Source organism: Lontra canadensis, unplaced genomic scaffold (genome assembly GCF_010015895.1).
Source record: "Lontra canadensis isolate GAN:19392208 unplaced genomic scaffold, GSC_riverotter_1.0 scaffold36, whole genome shotgun sequence".
Lineage (NCBI taxonomy): Eukaryota > Metazoa > Chordata > Mammalia > Carnivora > Mustelidae > Lontra > Lontra canadensis.
Genome location: NW_022631030.1, coordinates 13357648 through 13379158, shown reverse-complemented (window position 1 = coordinate 13379158; position 21511 = coordinate 13357648). Strand labels below are relative to the sequence as shown.

The window sequence follows — 21511 nt, the reverse complement described above, 5'->3', positions numbered from 1 at the left end:
CCAAGCTCTTGTAAGCTGTCATTCTCAGCTCTCCTCTGGGAAAATGAATTGAGAGTTGGGACAGCAAAGAAAATCTCCCAGAATTCAGCAGAATCTTGACCACTTTACTGTCAGTATTTCTAACCCCTCTCTTGGTGCAGAAAAATCTTGTGTTATTTCTAGAAAGGTTTAGAAATTCACCCTTAGTTCCAAGAGCCTTGTCTCAATTTAAGAGCGTCCCCGCAAAATTCCCATTAAACTCCCACTTCCAAGGTTGTTCACACGTCACAGGAGGACAACAGAACCTTGGTCTGTGGTGAATCAAAGGAGGGATTTTGTGGCCTAGAATAACTAGGATGACGTCATCTGTTATGGATCAGAAGTAACTTTATTAGCCAACTGCGGAACCCTGCTTCCAGTAGTCTAGTTCAAGGGCCTGCAAACCTTTCCTGTAAAGGGCCAGGTAGTAAAGAGTTCAGATTTTGGGGGCCGTACCATCTCTGCCAAAACTGCCCCTCTCTGCTGTCACCCCATGAAACCCACCAAACACAATATATTGGGGGGTGTGGCTTTGCCCCCATCAAACTTTATAGTCACGGACTTCACATAATTTTCACGGGTCACTAAATGTTCTTCTTTTGATTTCTTTTCTTCCATTTACAAATGTAAACACCAACAAATGTTAGCTCCAAGCCGTAGAAAAAACAGGTGGTGGGCCAAATGTGGCCTGCCTTTGGTCTCGCTGTCTTAAAAAAAACACAGTAATGCATGTTATTACCCTGAAACGGAGGCAGTGAAGGGCCCAAGAGAGGTTTTCTGACAGGATGTGCACCGTGAACTCTGCTCCCACTCGCCCTGTTTACAGCAGGGGACACGCGATTTCCTGCCTGGCACTGTATGCATACGGTTACTGTATTATCGTATAATAATGATCTTTTGTGACCCAGAATGATGAAACTCTTCAACGCATCATTAATATATATGCTAATGAGGCAACGTGCATGGCTGGGCAGGCTGCTGCCCAATCAGGGGTCATCAACTGCCCTCCGGGACCAGGAACGCCTCTGGTAATAAGCAGGTACTGACCGGGCAATTTCCATAATGAAATATTCCATTCCCATTTTTGAATCTGTTTTCCTGATGGGGACAGCACATCTGTGCACAGATGTCGAAGGACCCATGCTCCAAGCTTCAGTAGTATAACCTGTTTCCTGACCCCCAACTCTTCTTTCCTCGTTTGCCAACATTCTCTCCCACACCCCACCTCCCACCTTTCACCCATTTCTGCCTACTCCCCTCCTACTGGGTTACAAATGCAGGCACAGTACTTCTCTGAATTCATAGCTTTAACAGAATATTCTCAACAGGCTGCCCCAAATCCCTATCTCTCACTGAGTCCTATTTCAACAATGGTCCTGAGGAACTTAGGGAACAAGGTGAGTCCTCCCTACACAAATCAGCCTCACTCCATGGCAGCCATGATGACACACCAATGGGTCCTACTCCACCTGCTTTCACCTGCCCCTCCCCCTACCACTGAGCCTGGACGATGTCACTAGACACTGCTTGTAGGAATCATCACTGTAAATGGTGGGACAGATGTCCCGCCCTGTTCACCGGGCTTCCCTCACACCATTGAAAGGGAGAACTCAAGAGAATTTTTCTCACCCTATGGAGGGGATTAATCAATTAAAGTATTTCATTAGCAGATACTGGACCTCCTAAGATACCACTGACTAGTCAAGAAACAATTCCAGGAGAAACCCATGTTCAACTCCTGTCCACGCAGCTCCTTCAACACAACAGCCAGCATTACCACTTGGAATGCAATCTTAAACTAGCCCCATGAGCAATTTAAAAGCTGTAAACCAGGGCCTTTATTTGGAACTCCCTGTGAATCACAGACCCAATAATATACTGGGACAACAACTGTTTCCCAACCTGCTACCTTTTCCACATCGCCAATTAAAAAAGATCCCAACTGAATTTTTTTCTCTCAGTACGCTGAAATAAGAATATTTGGGCTCTCTTGCATAAGAAGGGACTATCCTGAACTGTACTTTTCAAAGAAGAAAAGAATGTAAACTTGCTGGGAAATCCTGCCACTTTTCTGAAACAGTTCTTGAGATACACAGCTGTATGATGAAATATTTCCTATGGGTAATTATTCCCAAGCAACTCTTGTAAAAGAATAAAGGAACAAAGCACATTTTGTGACTATGTCACATTGACCTGTTTGTGCCACTTGTTTAGGAATTTACAAAATTCTGAATTCATATTACCAAACAGGAAGGTGGGGAATCTAACGTACCTATTCATGAAGATTTGACCTCGGCTCATAGACCACCCGGGTTGCAAGCAGCCTTAAGAGGCAGTTGGTGCTGTGACATAACTCATAAGAACGCCCTGGAGTGAAGGGGTTGTTTTTATTTATTTATTTTTTTTTTTTTAAGATTTTATTTACTTATTTTACAGATAGAGATCACAAGTAGGCAGAGAGGCAGGCAGAGAGAGAGAGGAGGAAGCAGGCTCCCTGCTGAGCAGAGAGCCCGATGTGGGGCTCGATCCCAGGACCCTGGGACCATGACCCGAGCCGAAGGCAGAGGCTTTAACCCACCGAGCCACCCAGGCGCCCCGAAGGGGTTGTTTTTAAAGATATTTAGTTTTTCTTGAGTTTAATTCATCAAGAATAGTGACTTTTCTCTAAAGGGCTGTGCTTCAGTCAACCAAGATGCGGTTATGATTATAAGACTATTATTTTCAACAGAAGCTATCAGTTAGTGAGCATTTACAAGCCAGGAACTATGCTAAGAGCTTTGTATTCATTATCTCATTTAACCTACATGACTAACCCTATTAGGCAGATAATATTTTTTTCCTTTTGTAGATGAAGAAATTGAGTGTCAGGGAGGTTAAATGACTTGCTGAATGTCAAGCAAACAATAAAATGCACACAAACCCAGTACCCTCTGACTCAAAATCCATCCACTAGGATCACTCCACTAAACAGCTTCCTGCATTCGAGTTGTGGGGTACAAATTACATCAATCTCACCATTAAGCTGATATCTATACTACAGTGGTTCCCAAACTTGACCTTTCATTATAAAATCTTTTTAAAAACAGAGACTCCAAGGGGTGCCTGGGTGGCTCAGTGGGTTAAAGCCTCTGCCTTCGGCTCAGGTCATGATCTCAGGGTCCTGGGATTGAGCCCCGCATCGGGCTCTCTGCTCATCGGGGAGCCTGCTTCCTCCTCTCTCTCTCTGCCTGCCTCTCTCCCGTCTTGTGATCTCTGTCAAATAAATAAACAAAATCTTAAAAAAAAAAACAAAAACAAACGGAGACTCCCAGAACTCACCCCAAGCCCCACAACATATAATGTGAAACAAATTAGTCTCTTAACCTATGAAGTGATGCCAAATAAGAGGTCAGATTTTTTTCCCCACTAAACTTACTAGTGAGTATTTCATGAAAAATATTCCAAGCCTTCACTCTCCGGGCAACTGGTGGTCATCTAGTTCTTACGCATATTCTCTGGTTCACAAGAATGAATGGATGATGGATGGAGGGAGGGATGGATGGGAATTCCACCCTTGAGCTTTTCTCTGGGGCCTCAGCTCATGGAAGTAATGTGACCAAAGCTCATGGAAGGACCTCAGCTCATGGAAGTAATGTGACCAAAGAAGCCTCAGGCATGTCACATGGATCAGGACACCTGGAGAAAGGAGATGGGTTCAGAATCACGCCAGAAGGCAGTAGGTCTATGATCTCGCTTCCTCCAAAGGCAGTACCACTTCTTAGAATTTGTCTAGATGCATTTAGAGACCCAAATAATCACGGAAAAGGAAAGGCTGACTGGCACACAGTGATTGTAAATATGTGTAAAGGAGTTAACAGGTGCAAAATAAATTCCTTCACAAAGTTCATCAGACCTTGCTTTATATACAGTATGGACCCGCCCCTCCCCCATGGAAAGGAACAGGCTTGACTTATAACTTGCGTACTTCCCTATAATTACACATAGCATCGAGCTTTATACGAAAGAAACAGACCTGAATTCCAATCTCAATGGTGCCACCTACTCACGTGACCTTGCTGCCCTTTCTTCATCTCCCCGAGTTTCCCTTTTCCCATCCGAAAAGCAGTGCTTACAATAGCAACGATTTCATTAACGTAAACACCCTCATGTAGGCAAACACCTTATATCTGCCACAGGGTTACCATTTACACTTATTGTTATTGCTATTTTGCAGTTACTTAAAACGTGAAACGCACTCTGTTGGCACAGCAATTGTTCCAACTGCCAAGGCTCGAGATCCCAGTTTAAAACAAAACAAAACAAAACAAAACCCAAACCAGTACTCCAATAGAATGTTCCTTTATGCTCCGCTCAACATCGGGGATCGAAAACGTGCTTCCAAGTTACACAGCTGTCTAACGTGCTAAGAGCAATAATGAGTTACCATGATATGCAGGGATAACAAAATTAACAACACCCTCCAAACAGTCTCCTCTGGGGCGACTGACCAATTATTTCCATAAAATGCTCAGTCATGAGAAGAAAAGGACTTGGGCTGGAACCTAAGTCAAAGATATCCCTATCTGTCTCTTTGGGTGAAAACTTGCTAAAAAGCCACCGTAGCTATTCTAAGGCCTCGCCTGTTTTTTCCCAAGTAGTTGCAAACGGAAGATCCAAGGGGGCTCTTTCCAATTTGTTGCCAGTTACAGAGCCCATTGGTCACGAGAACAAGTCCTTCTGTGAGTTACTTACTCCGAGAGTCGCACGGCAGCTCTTTGGAACTTTTCTTCGTAATGCGTTCTCCATTTGCAGCCTCCAGCCCAGCCAGTCCCTTTTATGAGGAATAAGATTCCACAAAAAAGATCCAGAAGGTTGACTGAGCAAGACGCAGCGAAAAGTGCCGTCTGTCTGATTTCCTCCAGCCACAGCGTGCGTCCGCGCGGGTCAGATGAATTGTAGACTTGCTCCTGCAAACCATGAAAGTCCGCTCGCTGGTGACAAATCTGACAGATCCACCATCCCCTCGGCCGTGTCCAATTTGGCCACAGTCCTCTAGATGTGGTCATTAATTCCTGCCGACTGTGGCTGCCACTGCCGAGCACCGGTAAAAGCTCGGTGACACCGGCTGCGGATGATCTGGGTGGGACGCAGGCCCTAAAGTGCTTGGATTGATTTGCTTCTCCGTATGCACAGTGGACTCCTGGGCAATAAGGGGTTTGGGGCGCACTCAAAAAATCACCGTTGAGCTTCTGACTCCCCGCAAGACTGAACTACTAACAGCCTACTGCTGACCGGAAGCCTTACCGGCAACATAAACGGCTAACACGTGTTTTGTATTCTGCGAACACGTAAGCCAGAGGAAAGAAAATGTTACAAAGAAAATAGTAAGGAAGAAAAAAATGCATCTATAGTGCTGTATGGAATTTATTTTTAAAAAATTCATGCATAATTGGACCTGTGCAGTTCAAACCCGTGTTGTGCAAGGGTCCACTGTATTTAGGCAGAAAGGGATGGTCGAGGAAGAGGAACGCGTTGGCCAGCTCTTGACTCTACGAACTGTTTCACCTGCACTGAAGAGTATTTTTCCCTCTGAAGGGACACAGAAGGATAAAGCTCCCAAAGGCCACTTTTTGGTCAAAATGTCTTAAAGCAGTATTTCTAAACTGGAACAATGTTGCAGAGAAAAGAGAAATGTCCCGGCTGTTAAGACAGACTGAACAGATGTCACTGTAGAGTAACATGGTCTCCGTTACCTTCTCCAAACCGTAGGATGGCCATTTATTATACCTAACACACAGCTCTCTGTGGGATTTCCACGGTAACAGTTCTCATCCCTTCCTAACAAGCCCTGCTACCACACATCAATGCTTTCACAACAAATCATTGTTCCGAAACATAAGGAGAACTTACCCAGTTTACACGCCAACACCAACATCATTGGTCCCTGCTTATAATCTACATTTTAACATTTTTAGATTCTTTGGTATTCCTAGCTGTCCCTAGACAATTTTAAGTTAAATTGTCCATAGCAATGGACCACAGGTCAAAAGCCAAGGGTTGTATACCAGCTCAGCAAATACATACAAAAGCAAGACGCAATAAAATACAACTGATGTGATTTTAAATATCAACAACATTAAGAAGGGAAAACAACCTAATGACTCTTGCTCACATGATTATTGATGTGTATCTGAAATAAACAAACACTTCAAGGAGCAATTTCCTCCTAGTCCTAGTGACAGGCTCAGAGATGGTTTACTCATATGTAAAAGTATCACTTGGGGGAATGGCAGCTATCTTGGTGATAAATAGTATCCCCATCTAGCCAGGGGAGGAAAGTGAGATCCAAAAACCAATTACAGAAGCTACAGTGGTTGTTTTAGTGAGACTTGTACACATGTGTCTAATTATAAAGTGTTCTTATTTCCCTACTGTGAGACTGCCTACAAGTTCTGCATTTAAAAGCTTCTGTGTCAGGACAGAAAAGCTATTAAGAAAACCATCAAGCGTTCCACAAGATCAAGGGCTTTGTGAGTATGTGAGGTCTCCCATACTATCACTTTTCAGTGTTTATATTATGAAAAATTTCAAACATAGAGAAAAGTACAAAGAGTAATGTAATGAACATCTGTATACCCATGACCAGGCTTTGCTAAATCTGAATGCTTAGCCATATTTACATTAGGCCTTTTCTTTTCCTTAATAAATAATTACACAGGAAAATAAAGACCCGTGGGTAGTCCTCCTCGTCCCATACCCTGCCTCCCTCAATAATATAAACTATTAGTCTGCATGTTTTCAAGCAGTATATAAATAGTATCAATCTACAACTTGTTTTATTCTCAACACTGTCTTTCTAAAACTCACCCACATTCAGACACATAGAATATGGTTCTGGCTCATTCATTTTCATAACATAGAATTTCATTGCATGAATAGACATATTTTTTATCCTTTTTTCCTTCTGAAGAGTGGTTTATTTTAGATTTGTCACTCTCATAAGCAACACAGAAATGACCATTCTTAAACATGTGTCCCTTTGCACACGTGTACAGTTTTCTCACGGCATCACACCAGAGGTAGGGCTGCTGGGCTGTAGTTTTTCTGGGTGTTACCACACAGCTCTCCGAAGGAATTGTACCAAAAAAATATTCCCACCATCAGTGTATGAGAATGTCTATCACGCCACATCGCTGTCCTCAATCAAGAGTTTCAGATTCTTTAATTTTTCTCTATCTGATCGTGTGAAATGGTACCTCATTTTAATTTGTGTTTTCCTGATTCCCAGGGAGGCAGAACATGCTTTCATCTTTACTGTCTAGATATTCATCTCTAAGAACTGCAAATCTTTCTACTTGCCTTTTTACTGCTTTGTAAGTGATCTTTATGTGTCCATGTGACTTTGGGAAAGTTACTTAATTTCTCGGCTTCCCATCCATGGCAGTAATAATACCTACCTCCTAGGGATGACCTCTAGCTGATCTTGAAGCTCTTAGCCCAATGCCTATTATATGATAGGCACTCAAAAAGAAAAAAGTCACCCTTTCTAGTATGGTTACAAATGTGAAGAAGGGCATTCAGGGTATTTCTAGCATTTCTCCCAAGTTTGTAGCTGCCTTTGGGATAAATAAAACAGGACTCAAGAGGAGGAATCTCAGCAAATTTCTTTGCCCAGGCGGCTCCCCCACCACAGAAGAGGTAATATCAGGACTTGGTTGTTTGTAAACTACCACGACGGAAATGTACAAAGTTGATTCTCCTAGCCATCGCTTAAACTAAACTTCCACATTACACTTCCTTCAATATACAAGCAGTCGTGACCTTGTCTTTGAAATGACCGTAATCCTGAATTTCAACAAAGGTTAAGTTACACAGTGCAAGGAACTCTGAGAAGAGGGAAGTGAGTGCTGGAGGTTGGCAGGTGAATCAGTATTAGGGACATGCTGGGCATTCCTGGGGTGGAGATAAAGCTATGGCTTCCTAAGATTCCACCAAGCCCTACACCATTCCATCTTCCCACATCATAAGCAATCCTTGAATTAGAAAAGGGAAAAGAAAATCACATTGCTTATCACACACATAAGTTGTTTTTTTTTGTTTTTTGTTTTAAATAATGACACTGACATCACCAAGGCAGCAGGTAATCCTACATGACTCACACTGTGAGAATGCTTATGTGTCCCCCATACCCAGAAGAATATGTTCCTCGGGACATGCTGGTAAGCTAGAAGGATGCAATAAAAAGGAGCCACGTAAGCTTGTCTGCTTGGACTCTTAACATATTTAGTTTCGTGAGGAGATCCTCCCAGATTGGCTTCTATTCAGCCGTATCTTGAACTTTCCTTGGAGAAAGGCCATGTTCATCTTTCTGAGCTCTGCCAGTGGGAGTCAGGGAGCGTAGATCGCTGTCTTCCAGGCCTATCAAGTAGTCCTGACATCAGCTTCAACTGGTGACTGGCAGGGTCCCTTTTCAGATGTACTTGCACATCATCTAACGTTCAGAATTCTCTCCCTCCGTATTTAATTTCAACGGGCGCTGAAGAAACCAGAGACTTTGCTTTGTAGCTAAAGAAAGAGGCCCTCTATCCCCCTATCTTCTCCAGGGCAATCATGTGTCAGAGTCAACTCCAGCCCAAACATAATTAGACCATCTTCTGATACCTATCTAGCAGCACTGCTTTCTTCCTTAAACGTGTGCCAAGTTTCCACTTTCAAGAAGTTAAATTGCCATATAAAAATGCCCTGGTGATGATGAGTAATTAGACACTGTAATGGAAAATTAACTGTGTTTTTATTTAGAGCATTCATTTTAACAAGACTCTTTTTTTTCTTTCCTAACTGTTCTTAAGCCACAATGAAAATACATTAAATCCTGAGGGGTTGGGGAGGCTTTCTGGTTAAAAACAAACACACACACACACAAAACACACACATAAACTTCTTCCTAGAACCACTTACTTTGCGAATATCACCAAGTTTATCCAAGGTTCTGATCTGAACCACATTATTATTGCATTCTAAGGCCAATTCTCACCCTGTCATCTGTGCTGTGGAGGAAGAAATAGCCATTCCAACCCCACAGGCTGCTAATGCAGAAGTAGGCACTGGAGAGGTGGCACACAGGGGCTTGTCACACGTGGGGAGCCTTCCCCCTAATGCCCTACAGTCCCCTCTTCCCCTCTCTGTTCCTGTTGCTGCCAAGGGAAGCGGGGTGCTTGCAGCCGTGGCTCCAGATGGCTCTGTGAGCAGCCGGGGGCTCTGGGCAGCCCTCCGTGAGGAAGCTGTGAGACTGGGGTTCAGCTCTGGGGCCGCACTAAAAACGACCCCACGACATGGCACGTGCGACGGCCTTCCCCAAGGAAGAAGGGCGAATGAGGCTGAAATCTGGACATCTCATCCCAGTCCCCACGGCCCTCTAGTCCCACGTTCCAGTGATGAGTTCATCATGGGTTCAGCCACAGGACCTGAGTGCACTTCGATCTGGAGCTGGATGAGGGGCCAGCAGGGCAGTGTCCCACTGGCAGTGTCCCCACCCATACAAGTTCACGGGTGTCATACCAATGAGGGAGCCTCAGACCATGTGGCCTACCTAAGCTTTCCAACTTTGTTCCTGCGGGACCTCAAAAATAAAGTGCCAATGACACCTAAAAATGCTTCTGGCCTGATATTTATTCAGCCCTCCACAGTGAACACTGAATGCTGGGCAGTGCCCAGCCCTGGGTCTCTTGTTTCAAGGGGCTCCCTGAGTATCCAAGTAAAATCAATCTTCACCATTATCCAGGCACTGACAAGCATTTCAGAAGCCCCCTTAGGTTGGTCCCTGCAGTCCCATAGAAGGACACTGGGCTTCAGGCAAGGCTCCCTCGAGCAGCTACAGAAGTTTCAGGGAAACCTGCCCTTTTTCTTTTCCCCATCTCTTCCTTTTGTGAGTTTATTTTTTCCCAGTTTAATCTCTCCTTATAAATTTAATCTCTCCTTATAATTTAAACAACCTTTTCGTTACTGCTTTCCCTATAGATCCCTGGGACTTATTCGCCCTAACAATATTTTCACTTTGATTCCTCAGCTGGGTTACAACCAACAACTTTGTATAGTCCACGCTTATATCCAAATGTGGTTTCAATCTGGACACACAACCCACAAGAACCCTGGCAGACCAGCTTCAGCAAAGAAGTACCACAAACACCGTTTCATTCTGGCTGTATTTAACGAGGTTAATATGACATATTGGCTGGTAATGACACCCCTTAGGGGGAGTTCAAACAGAAAAAGCTATCTGGTGAGCAAAAGTATTTGTCACAATGCTCCCCGGTCCCAGTGCCAAACTGCCCAGTATGTTCCAGAGAACGACAAAGAAGGGTTTGGCAGTGGTTCTACGGATAGTTTAGAGGAATCTGTAAAGTATCCCAACTGTGAGTCAAGATTTAGAATAAACGGGAACGTAATGAACTCGTTAACAGTGCCATCACCAAGCAAGAATGAAGATGTGTTGAATGAAATTGCTGAATTCAATGATACTAAAGACTGCAGACATTTGGAGAGGCATTTTAACCTGTGGACTAAATTTCTAATCATTTTCCCCTTTGTTATTAGGGAAATCAGAACCAAAGAAGAAACCGCTGAGAAACTATATTCACCAGTTAAAACAGACTCCCTGGGGAGCCCCTCAGCCTCTGTTTCACAAAGGAGTTATAAAATTGAAGGAGTAAACGAGACAACAACTGAGGAGGCCCAAAGAGCTCAGCTCCAGATCCACTCTGACTCTGGATGAGTCCTATAGCCTCTGCATATCTCGATTTGTTTACCTTGAGATTGGGAACAGGAGGAGCAGTTACAAATAATCACTAATAAATGCCCATCTGCCTCTGGCAGAAATACACATGCCTGTTGATAATGGTCACCCTCCCAAACCCCAGTCTACCTTTTTCCATTCCAATGGAATTACATTCCAATCCCCAACCCTGAGACTAAAACCCTGAGGGTTTTAGTCTCAGACTGAAAGACCACACTGAGATTTGGGGAGTCCCGGGAGCCAACCCCATGAAGCAATGGCTGGCTGCCTAACTCCCAAGAAGTCATTACACGTGTCCCCACCTCATTTCATTTTTCACTGGGATGACACCCAATCTTTGTGATAAAATGAACCCAAAGACACCACCCCAAAGAATTTGTTTCTCTTGGATGCACCAAAGCATAAAATGTTCTCAATGCCACCTCTTCAGATAAACACCCTTCCCCAAGTGCCCCTCTCAATTGGCTGGTTGACTGTCCCTTGGGTGCGAGTGCCCAGACTTATCCCGGGTATGTGACCAGGTTGAAAAAGTCTTCCTGATTTCTGAGTACCCTAACAAGGACGGCTGTGCAGAGCGTGGACTAAAATGGTGTCTAAGCACTGATGCGACCCTAGTGCTTCACAAAAAAAAGGATACTGTGTTCCGGGAGATTGGTCTGTGATCTCTGTGACCCCTTCCAGCTCCGTACCTCACAGTTGGTTCTACAAGGCCAGCCAGTGAACAGAACCATTCCCCCAGGGAAGGAGAAAGAAATTCATCTGTAGGTTTCAGTGGGTTAATGAAAAGCCATGTGCCGGTCCCAGGCAGCACAGTGTCCAAATATCTACATTCACCTTCCCCTGCAAAACGCACATGGGCAAGTCTAGGGTGATTCTAGGTTCTAAGTTTAAATATCATAGAATTGTAAGTAATTAGCACAGCAGGCTTGCTTCTCAGTATCCTCAAGAAAACTCGTAGGATAAATTGTTATGTCTTTGTTTTCGTGAAGCAGGCCATTCATCTTTTCCACCCTCTGCCTGTCTCTAAATATCAAACTGAAAGACAGAGCCTTCAAAAATGACCCGCCGGCATCTCTGCCCTGTACTCCACCCCGAGAAGCCAGATTTCTTCCAGCAACTCTTCCACCAAGAAACAGTAATCACGACCAGAAAAATGAAATTATGCACTCAAGAGTTCAGCAGTATTTATGACAGCCTAAAAGACACCTCATTTTTAGCTTTTACTCACTGTCAAAGTTCTAATGTTTCTGAGAGATTGTTAACCGATTGCTAAATGGCAATATATTTCCATTCCAAATGGGGATGTCTGTTACCACATTTTAAAATAAAACCAACGTATTATATACTAAATAAATCCCAAACATATTTCACACCTCATCAGGGGTCCGAGCAACAAACTTTTCTTTCAAATGGAGGCTCTCCATTTTGTAAATTTTATTTTAAATCTAATGACAAATGCTCCTTTAGTTCGCCTTCAAAGGACAGGACCCCCTTTCTCACTGTCTAGTTCGTGATGTAGAACATCTCTTGGGAAACTTAAATAAATTTAGAGACAGCCTTCTAAGCCTAAAATTACTGTATTTGTAATAAGAAAGGGCCTGTTTAAATAAACAATTTTTTTTTTTTTTTGGAGGTGAGCATTCCATCAAGGTTAGCCTAATAATAAACTGCTTTCAGGTAATGATCTGCCTAATGAAAAATGTTTCCATTTCTCAATTTACTTGAAGACATGCTCTTCTGCCTGAGGAGTTTCAGTACCATAAATTGGCATTTGGATTACTAAATCTAAACAATGTGGACTGCTTAATTATGTAGAGGCTTCTTAAATGCTGTAGCTTTTTTTTTTCCACCCCAATTTTATATGCTTATTGTGCAGGGTGATAATATTTTTTTAATCTTATTTCATTATTTTACCTGGCAAAGTTCACTATTGGTAGTTATTTAAATCTTAAAAACAGCAAATCAATGGATGAGGACAAGTTCAGTAATTTCAACTCCATTGTATGCCTTCCACTGGATTTGAACTTTTTACATATCGGTTCTACCAAAAGTGCTAAATATTTATCTCTATCCAGAAAAAAAAATACACATATATATACATATATACATATGTATGTAGATACATATATAGTTGTATTGAATGTAGAAAGCCACTAACTTAATGCCATTTTTAATTAATAAAAAAGATTAAATTTATCCAGTCTAAGATTTTTGATTCTGAACATTTTGATCTTAACTGTTAAAAACAACAAAAATGCTTTGAAAGCATGGTATTTGCAAAACCCTTGAGAAGTCACTAATGGGATTCCCATGATCTAATACATGTAAGGCTTTAACTGTAATTGTAAACCCACTAAAGGCTTATGACCTGAAAGTATGGACTATTGTAGCCAGTTTTTATGGGTTTAATTCCACTGGCAAATCCCACTTTCTGTATTTTAAATTTCAATGAGCACAAAATCACAACGTTTTTCTTAAGAACCATCTAAAGGAAGTAAACACTGGAATGACAGGGCAAGAAAACCATTAGCAACAACCACCTTTCACACAAACCATCAATGAACTTAAAAGCCTAAGACCAAGCAAAACTTTTAGTTCATGATAACATGGGCAATTCACCCTTAACATTCTCAAAACTACCTATGAATCATCTTATTTTCCTCTGACTTATTTCCATACGAGGCTCAGTGAAACACAGAACTTAGCCCCTATTGATGACTGGATCACTGTTTTCTGAGACTATTTATTACTTTTTTTTTTTTAAAGCACGTTTTTACTATGATCCCATTCCGTGACTGCTGAAAGCCAGGAAAATCTGCCTTCGGGTCAATGCAGAAGACAAAGTCATTAAAAACTGTGCCAGCCCTGAACTAACCTCAAATATTCAGAATTGTTCTGTTTCCTCCTTAGGTCCTGCAGAAATGCAATTTGTAGCAGGGTGTACTGAAATTTGTGATTTAATCTTTTTTTTTTTTTTCCCCTCAAGGAGGTTTGACTTATTATAACAAGTGATGATTTATGCTCAACACAAGACTCAGCCTACCTCCCCTATCTAATATACAGGTAGACTACTCATTCAAGGGTATATATATGCATGGCAAGCACATAAATGTAAAAATATAAACATCAAGAATATCTACCTTATTTCCAAAGTTTCTTATTTGTTTCTTCTCTCATATACTTCTTGGTCCTTAAAATTTAATATTACAAGTCCTGTTATGGGCTATCAGGCCCAATTCTACCTTACAGATAAAATTTATTTTACAAAGGCATACCTTAATATTGTAATCATTTCATAACCAAATACATGTGGAAACAACTTGGTTTTCAAAGAACTTTGCTGTAAGTATTTACATACATGATTAACTGATGGTCCTACAGGGACAACCTATTAAATCAAAAGAAAATACAGGATTCTAAGCATTAGAATCTTCTAGAAGCTTCTGGCCTAGATGTTTAAAAAAAAAATCTTTTAAAAACACTGCTAGCTCTTCACTTTACTTTTTCAGTGGAAGTAACAATTTTTTTTCTTTCAGGGCATCCATGCAACAAACATAACCTCAAAGTTTCTTTTAGTTGGGAAATACTAAATTTTTACCTTTAGATGAAAGCACAGTCACTATTTTTGATAAAAAAAATTGCTTGAACTTCTCTCTTTTTTTTCTATATCTGCTTTTCCATAGCCTAAATCCTTATAAAGCCAGGGCACTTTGAAATTTGGATATTCTCTTAATGCACTCAAAGTTTTCAAAAGACCTTTGGATTTACTTTCCACATAAACCTACGACTTTTTCAAAGTATTTATAAAATGTTCTTTATCTTTCCTAGAGGTCTTGGTTAGGCTCTTGTGGTAGAGGAAACCAGACGTGAAGATTGTTTTTATTGTTATATTGTTATAACTGTTGTTTTTTTCAGTCCCTTAAAACCAAAAGGGGGTGATCTCCCCAGCTTGCACTGCAGGCAGAACTACTGCCCCAGAGGGAGAGCCTTGTAAGTGAAGTTCAATTTCAGGGTTTGGTTAAGAACCTCAGGACACTGATTTACTTGTAAAATCCCCAGTGGAGACAGGAGGAGGCTGGACAACTGAACTCAAGGCGAGCAGCAACACCACCACTTCCCGAAAAGAGTATTTAGGCGCTGAACCGGGTCAAGGGTTTGAACTTTCTGACCGAAAACCACAGCGGCGCCGGGGAGGAGGAAGCTTTCTCCCCAGAGCAGGATCGCCGGCGTGGCGCGAGCGGCCGCTGCTCTGGGCCCGCCGCCTCCGCTCTCCGGCCAGCCTTGCGATCGACACCTTGCCTGGCCCGTCCCAGGTCGCCGACGATCTACTCTGCGATGCCCGCCGCGGACAAGTCTAGTCCCTCCGGCACGGAATCCCCTCGCCCTCCGGTGGGAGGACGGAGGCGGGAAGGCGCCTGACGCCCGCGGGAGAGCCACCGCACCCGACTAATGCCCCCACCACCGGCAGGGCGTCTTACCGGTACAGGAATGCAGGGGCTTGGGTCGCACGATCAGCGACGGGCACACGGAGTAGAGGGAAAGTTTCTCAAAGTAATCGCAGGTCTCCTTGGAAAGGATCTCGTCAATCATGAAAGTCTTGTAGCGCCGCCTGGCTGCTTTGAGCTGGCCGGGCGAGCTCAGCCGCAGCTCCGCGTGGCAATGCATGGTGAGCCGGGGAGAGCGCCTGCCGGCCAGGGCCGCAGGAACTGGCGCGCGGGCGGGAGCCTGGGCCCCGCTCCTCGGCCGCCGGGGAGACGGCGGGCTCGGGAGGCGCGCAGAGGGGAGCGGGCACCGGGCGCGCCGGCCGCGCGTCTAGACCCACCCGCGAAGCAGCATCTTCGCGGAGCCTTTTTGGGACAGCGCAGCTGTCAATCAGCGCGCGCTTCCTGCGGGGCCCGGTGCCGAGCCGCGCCGAGGGGCGTCGGCGCCCACCCCGCCCAGCCCGCCCGTGCAAGTCGGCCGCGGACCTGCACGCCTCGTGCCCGCCTCTCTCGCTCGCCTCCTCCCGCCTCGCGGTGTCTCGCGCTCCTCTGCCAGCCTCTCTATTTTAAGACACTCGCTTTGGCTCTCCTCCCCGCCCCCCTCCTGGGACGAGCTCCAGGTGTGTGTGCAGGGTGTGCGCGCTCGGGTGTGCGCGCGGTGCGCGGTGCGCGGAGCGCGCGCCGCCCCCGCCCGCGGGCCGGGCCTGGGCCGCTCCTCCGCGATCCGACCCCGCGCACCTCCTGGACTGGGTCCGGTGCGCGCAACCCGCAACCGGGGGAGCAGGCGCGTCTAGGTCTCTTGCTAGTAAGAAGTCGAGTCCTTGCTGCGGGCCACAGAGCTGACGCCCCAAGGACCCGTGGGTCGTTCTTCTCGGTTTCCCAAGGACCCGCGGCCTCCTCTGCAGTTCTACGCTCTCGGCCCAAGCTGAACCGCACACTTCACCGCCCCCACGAGATCCCAAACCATAAATGACCCTTTCCCTGACCGTTATCCCAATAATAAATTGTAAAAATGGGAGGGTAATCCTCCAAAAGCATGCGATCTTTTTTATGTTTTAACGTTTATGAACTGTTTTCGCCGCCGCAAGGGCCAACGCAGCGCGATCCGGGTTGCTCGCGGGCCCTCCGGCGGTCAGCCCCACTCGAGGATTCTGGTCGCCCGATGCTCGGGGCAGCGCAGCTTTCGTTCCCGGGTCGCTCACAGCGCTTAAGGTTCGGGGAGCCCCCGAAGACACGCCATTATTGGGTGGCCTTCCTCCCTCCCCTTGGGGTCCTAACCTCCGAGTCTGTTCCAATCAGTATCTGTACGAACTTATGTGTTTGGAATTGGTGGGCGAGGGCGACCCCCCAACCAGTCTAGGCGCCCGGGACGACTCCCGATGCCTGCGTCCTGCCACCCCGCCCGGAGGTCGGCCACAACCGCCCGGTGGCACCGCTTTCCCACGATTTTGTCTCCGAACTGGTGTGTGCCCGGCCAGAAGGAAAACGCACAAGAGGGAGACAGAACTATAGACGCATGGCCTTCTCCGAAACCGAGTTTGGGGCTGGTGACATCTCGCGGGAAACCTGGAAGCGGCCCGGAGTCGCAGCGGGCTCGCGGCAGAGCTGCTCACCCAGGAGCCCGAGTCGCCGCTGTAGAAAGCGGACGCGCGCCCCTGGGTGGGTGGTTCAAGTCGGACGGAAGGGACACACCTGGAGGACTAATAAGTAGGCACTTAGAGAAAATAGCGATCAGCCAAATTAGAGTCTAGTATTAGACACGGATCGCAATGCGAATTTGAGGCTCTTCATTCTCGATGTGTTCACGTGTGCCGAGGTTCCCTACTCCTACCCTCCTCTCAGTTTAGAATTGTTTCGGTTCATTCCCCTCCACGCGTAGGCGGCTCGGACGCCCGCAAAGACTGCCGCTAGGTGTCCCGGCGGCGGCGGGCGTCCCGCCGTGGGGAAGCGAGGTCGCCGCGATGAACCCGGGAGCGCCCCGGGCTCTGGTGACCAGCATTCCCCGCCGTCTGTGCGCTATTCCCCAAGGGGTTTTCCAGGGCGCGGGAGCAGCGGGGACCAGCGGCGCCACGAGCTGGGGATGGTCCCAAGGGCGCGATGCTCCCTCCGAGGACAATGGGGGCGGGTGGTTATATTTTGCCCCTGGCAAGCGTAGAGTTGTTGACAGGCGCCGAGAAACGGTGTTTGGTGGGGGCGACCCCACCGGCAGCGCGGACCTCGAAGTGTGCTTGGGGCGCGGCACCTGAGCGACAGCCTTTCCTTTACACCTGGCGACCCTGGCGAGGGACTGAGCGTTAACCATGTGGACTGTTTGTCCGGTCCTGCCGGGCGCTGACTCCGAGTTACTCTTCTGCGCCTGCCCCCGCCCCCCTGCCACCCCGCAACCCCTTTTCTCCCTTTCCAGACTTATTCCATCTCCCCCACCCCGCCCCGCCCCGTCTCACCCTCTCTGTTCTTTAACTGCCTTGACTCCTTCCCCCTCTGCCTCCCATTCCTCCCTTTCCCCCTTTCTTACCTGCACTTGGGCCTCCCCTCCCCTGTGGGACGTCCCCCTTCTCTTTTCTCTTCCGCCCTCCCTTCTCTTCACCCATCTTCCATCCTGGTTTCTCTCTCTCTCTCTCTTTTTTTTTTCTGCCCTTCTCTTCCCTCCCTTGCCCCTTCTCCTCTTCCTCTCTTCCTTCGCTCTCTCCAAACGCGGATCTGCAGCCGCGCTCCCGGGTCCCCGCGTCGCGGCGCCGCCACACGAGAGGCTGCCGGCAGCTCGCGGCGGCGGGGTCAGCGCCGAGAGCCCCGGTCACCATGCCGGGCGGGAATCGGCCTCGCCTCTGCTCCCGGCTCGGGCTCTTGCCCACAGACACAGAATGTGCTCACACTCTTCCTCAGACTGTTCTTTGATTTGAAATCTGCAGTGTTTCAAATAGCTTAAGAATTTCGATTCAAGTCCTTGGATTTTCCACCTTCTCGATTTTCTGCCATGGAGGCAAGACCTCACGTCCCAGGTGTAGGGGAGAGAGAGATTCCGGCTCTCTGCCGCTTATAATCAAAGTTGAGCCTCAGTATTTTCATTTATAAGTGGAAGTCGTAATACCTACCTACTTCACAAGGTGGGCCCTTCATAATCCATGCCTTTACACAAGCTGCTCCCCTGGTGGGAATGCCCTCCACAGCTCAGTCCCTCCCTCCTTCACTGCCTGAAAAGCTAGTTCAGGACCCATCTCATATGTCACCTCCACTGAGGAATCTTTCCCCACTCCCCAAGGCTGTTGATTCCTACCCGGACGTGTTTATTTCACGCCCTGGGCAAGGAACTCCTGGTGTGTTCTCCAGCATAGAACCTGGCACAGAGTAGGTTTTCAGTAAGTGTGTCATAAATAAATGAATGTATGAAGGGAACCTGGGTGGCACAGTCCACTAAGCTTTGGGCTCTTGGTTTCCGCTCAGATCATGATCTCAGGGGTGAGATCAAGCCCCAGGTGGGGCACCACCCTCAGCAACCTGTCCACCTGAGACTCTCTCTCCAGCTCCCTCTGCCCCTCCCCACCTCTAAAATCAATCAATCAATCAATACATAAAATCTTTCAAAAAGAAATGAATGTGTGAAAGCTGGGATCGTTACACAATGTGTGTGAAAGACCCAAGCCCATGATAGGACTTCAAATCTTAATTTGTTGTACTGAATTTGTCTTTCTCCTCACTCGTGTCTCTGCCACTCTCTTTCCTCGATATTTTTGGGTTTTTAGCAATGGCATCTAGCCCAATTCCCATTTTGCTCCCATCTCTCTCTTTTCACTCCCTCTCTCCTTCTCTCAGACTGTGAAGGGCTTCTGTGGGAGGACGCACACCCTGGCTGTCAATCACAAAGGGGGGCTTTGGTCAGGAATAGTCAGGGGTTTAGTTTCCAACATTAATGAAGTGGCTGGAACAGCAAACATCTGCCAAAGAGACTCAAACCTTTTCCAGCTGCTGGAGACCCACAGACACTTCCCAGCCTCCGGTGGCTCCGCCCTGGCAGGGTCTGCCCGGTGCCCAGGGAGGGGAATACACAGAGGAAAGGGCCTGTCTGCACTGAGCCACACTTGGGCAGGCACAGAAGGGGCTAACAATTCACACCCTCCAAGAGGCTTCAGGAAATAAGCCTCCTGTTCTATCTGGCACCAGATTCCTGGGGATAGAGACCAGGCAGAAAGAAGGGGACGGGATATCTCTGCCAGGAGGCTCTGACAATCAGAAACCAAAAAATCGGTCTTTCCTACTTCAGCTCCTACCTGGTATCTCTGCTCAACTAGAACTCATAAAAGTGGTTTGTTTGTTTGTTTGTTTGTTTTTAAAGATGTATTTATTTATTTTCGAGGGTTGGGGGTTAGGGGCAGAGAGAGAAGGAATGACAGACTCTGATGCAGACACTGCACTGAGCATGGAGCCCCACCTGGGACGTGGAGCCCGACCCAGGTTGTGGAGCCCATTGTGGGGCTCCATCTCATGACCCTGAGATCATTATCTGAGCTGAAACCAAGATCCTGAAGCTTAACTGAGTGAACAACCCAGGTGTCCCTAAAACAAAATGGTTTTTAAAAATCCTAGGGCAAGGTTGCCTGGGTGGCTAGTTAGTTTAGCATCTGTCTTCAGCTCAGTCATGATCCCAGAGTCCCAGGATTGAGCCCCACATTGGGCTCCCTGCTCAGCAGGGAGTCTGCTTCTCTCTCTGCCCCTCACCCCACTCATGTTCTCTCTCTCTCTCAAATAAATAAATAAAATCTTTTTAAAAATTAAAATTAAAATAATAAAAATTAAAAAAAAATAAAAATCCAAGGGCAGCCTTTAAGTTGCATGGAGGCTCTAACCGTAGATTAACTCAGCTTCATGTCTAGTTAATTCTTTTTATGATCTTGGGCTATGTGTCCATGAAGATATTCAGAAGAGACATGCCCAGAGTCTTACAACCAGCTTTTCTCCAAAGAGGAGAAGGGGGACAAAAGAACTTTTTATATTCTAATAAAGTGTATTTAATAACTTGTATTTCAGTCACTAAGTTTTGAAATAGTTTCAGACATGTAAAAGCAAGAGAGCGATAGCCTTGTAAGTTAATATTCCCCTGGGCCCCAGGGCCAGGCCAAAACTGCTGTCTGTGGGGCCCAGTGCGGCTGCCTTGCACAACAAGAAGCTAAAGGAGGTATACAAGGAGGCTAGCTTATTTGTAATGATGATATTAATTTACCAAAACTCTCTCTCATACATTGTAAAGCATCTTTTTAAGAGAGGCACAAATGTAATCCACTTGACAAATGGGTTTAGGAAGGTCTGACTAAGTCCTTCTGTCCTTTCTCAAAACATCTTTCTGGAGGAAAAGTTTAAATTGAAAAAAAAAAATTAAAAAAAAAAAAGCAAATCAACTAAGACAATAGCTGTATCTATAGCACAGAATATTTTCGTCCTGAGTGGAAATACCACTGGTCCACCAAATGTTTCCAAAAGTCTTAGAGATTTGGTATACAGATTAAAATAATTTCTTTTTGCTAATCCTTTCTCTTCCCCCCACTTTTTTTTTTCCTGGTGCTATCCCGGCCTCAAGCAGCCCTATTTCTGCCAATAGGCTGTGTGCCTCAGTTATCCCAGCTGACTGACACAGCCCAGAAAGTAGAATGTAATCTCTCCTACCTTTCTCATAATGTGGTGAAAATGAACATGGAAGTTGAGAGCATCCCTGGCTTTGACATTAATTTTTAGCCCTTCACTAAGAAGAAAGCTACAATCAGAGAGAAAAGGCACTTCTCAGCATTCAGTGGAATGGTGCCCTCGCTGCCTGGGGTACAAGGAAAGGACTTCTGAGCTGGCAAATCTGAGTGCCATCCCCACCCAATCACCCAGTAGCTTCCCTCACCTCTGGTCTCCAACAGGAACATGGGGGTGATACAGCCAACTGCCAGGTTTGCTGGAGGGTTTCGTGGAAGAGCGTGTGCCCAGCACTCAGTTACGCTAGGCCAGTCTTCCCTTCACCTTCACCTTGAGTCCAATGCAATAAGCCATTGGCTACCTTCACAGAGGTGCCTGGGTGGCTCAGTTGGATAAGCATCTGCCTTCGGCTCAGGTCATGATCCCAGGGTCCTGGGATCTGGCCCAGGGCCCTGGGATCAATCCCTGCATGGGGCTCCTTACTCAGCAGGGAGCCTGCTTCTCCCTCTGCCTGCTCTTCTCTCTCTCTGACAATAAATACATTTTTTAAAAGATTTTTATTTATTTATTT

General features: G+C 46.1%; 1 protein-coding gene across 1 annotated transcript in view; it reads right to left on the bottom strand.

The window, feature by feature from the left end:
- Nucleotides 1–15723, bottom strand: part of BARX2 (BARX homeobox 2) — a 74505-nt gene extending 58782 nt beyond the window's left edge. Inside the window, exon 1 of the mRNA XM_032868920.1 lies at nucleotides 15268–15723. Coding sequence (XP_032724811.1) covers nucleotides 15268–15454 — 187 coding nt within the window. The 5' untranslated portion in view covers nucleotides 15455–15723. The remainder of the gene's footprint in view (nucleotides 1–15267) is intronic.
- Between the last annotated feature and the right edge of the window lie 5788 nt (nucleotides 15724–21511).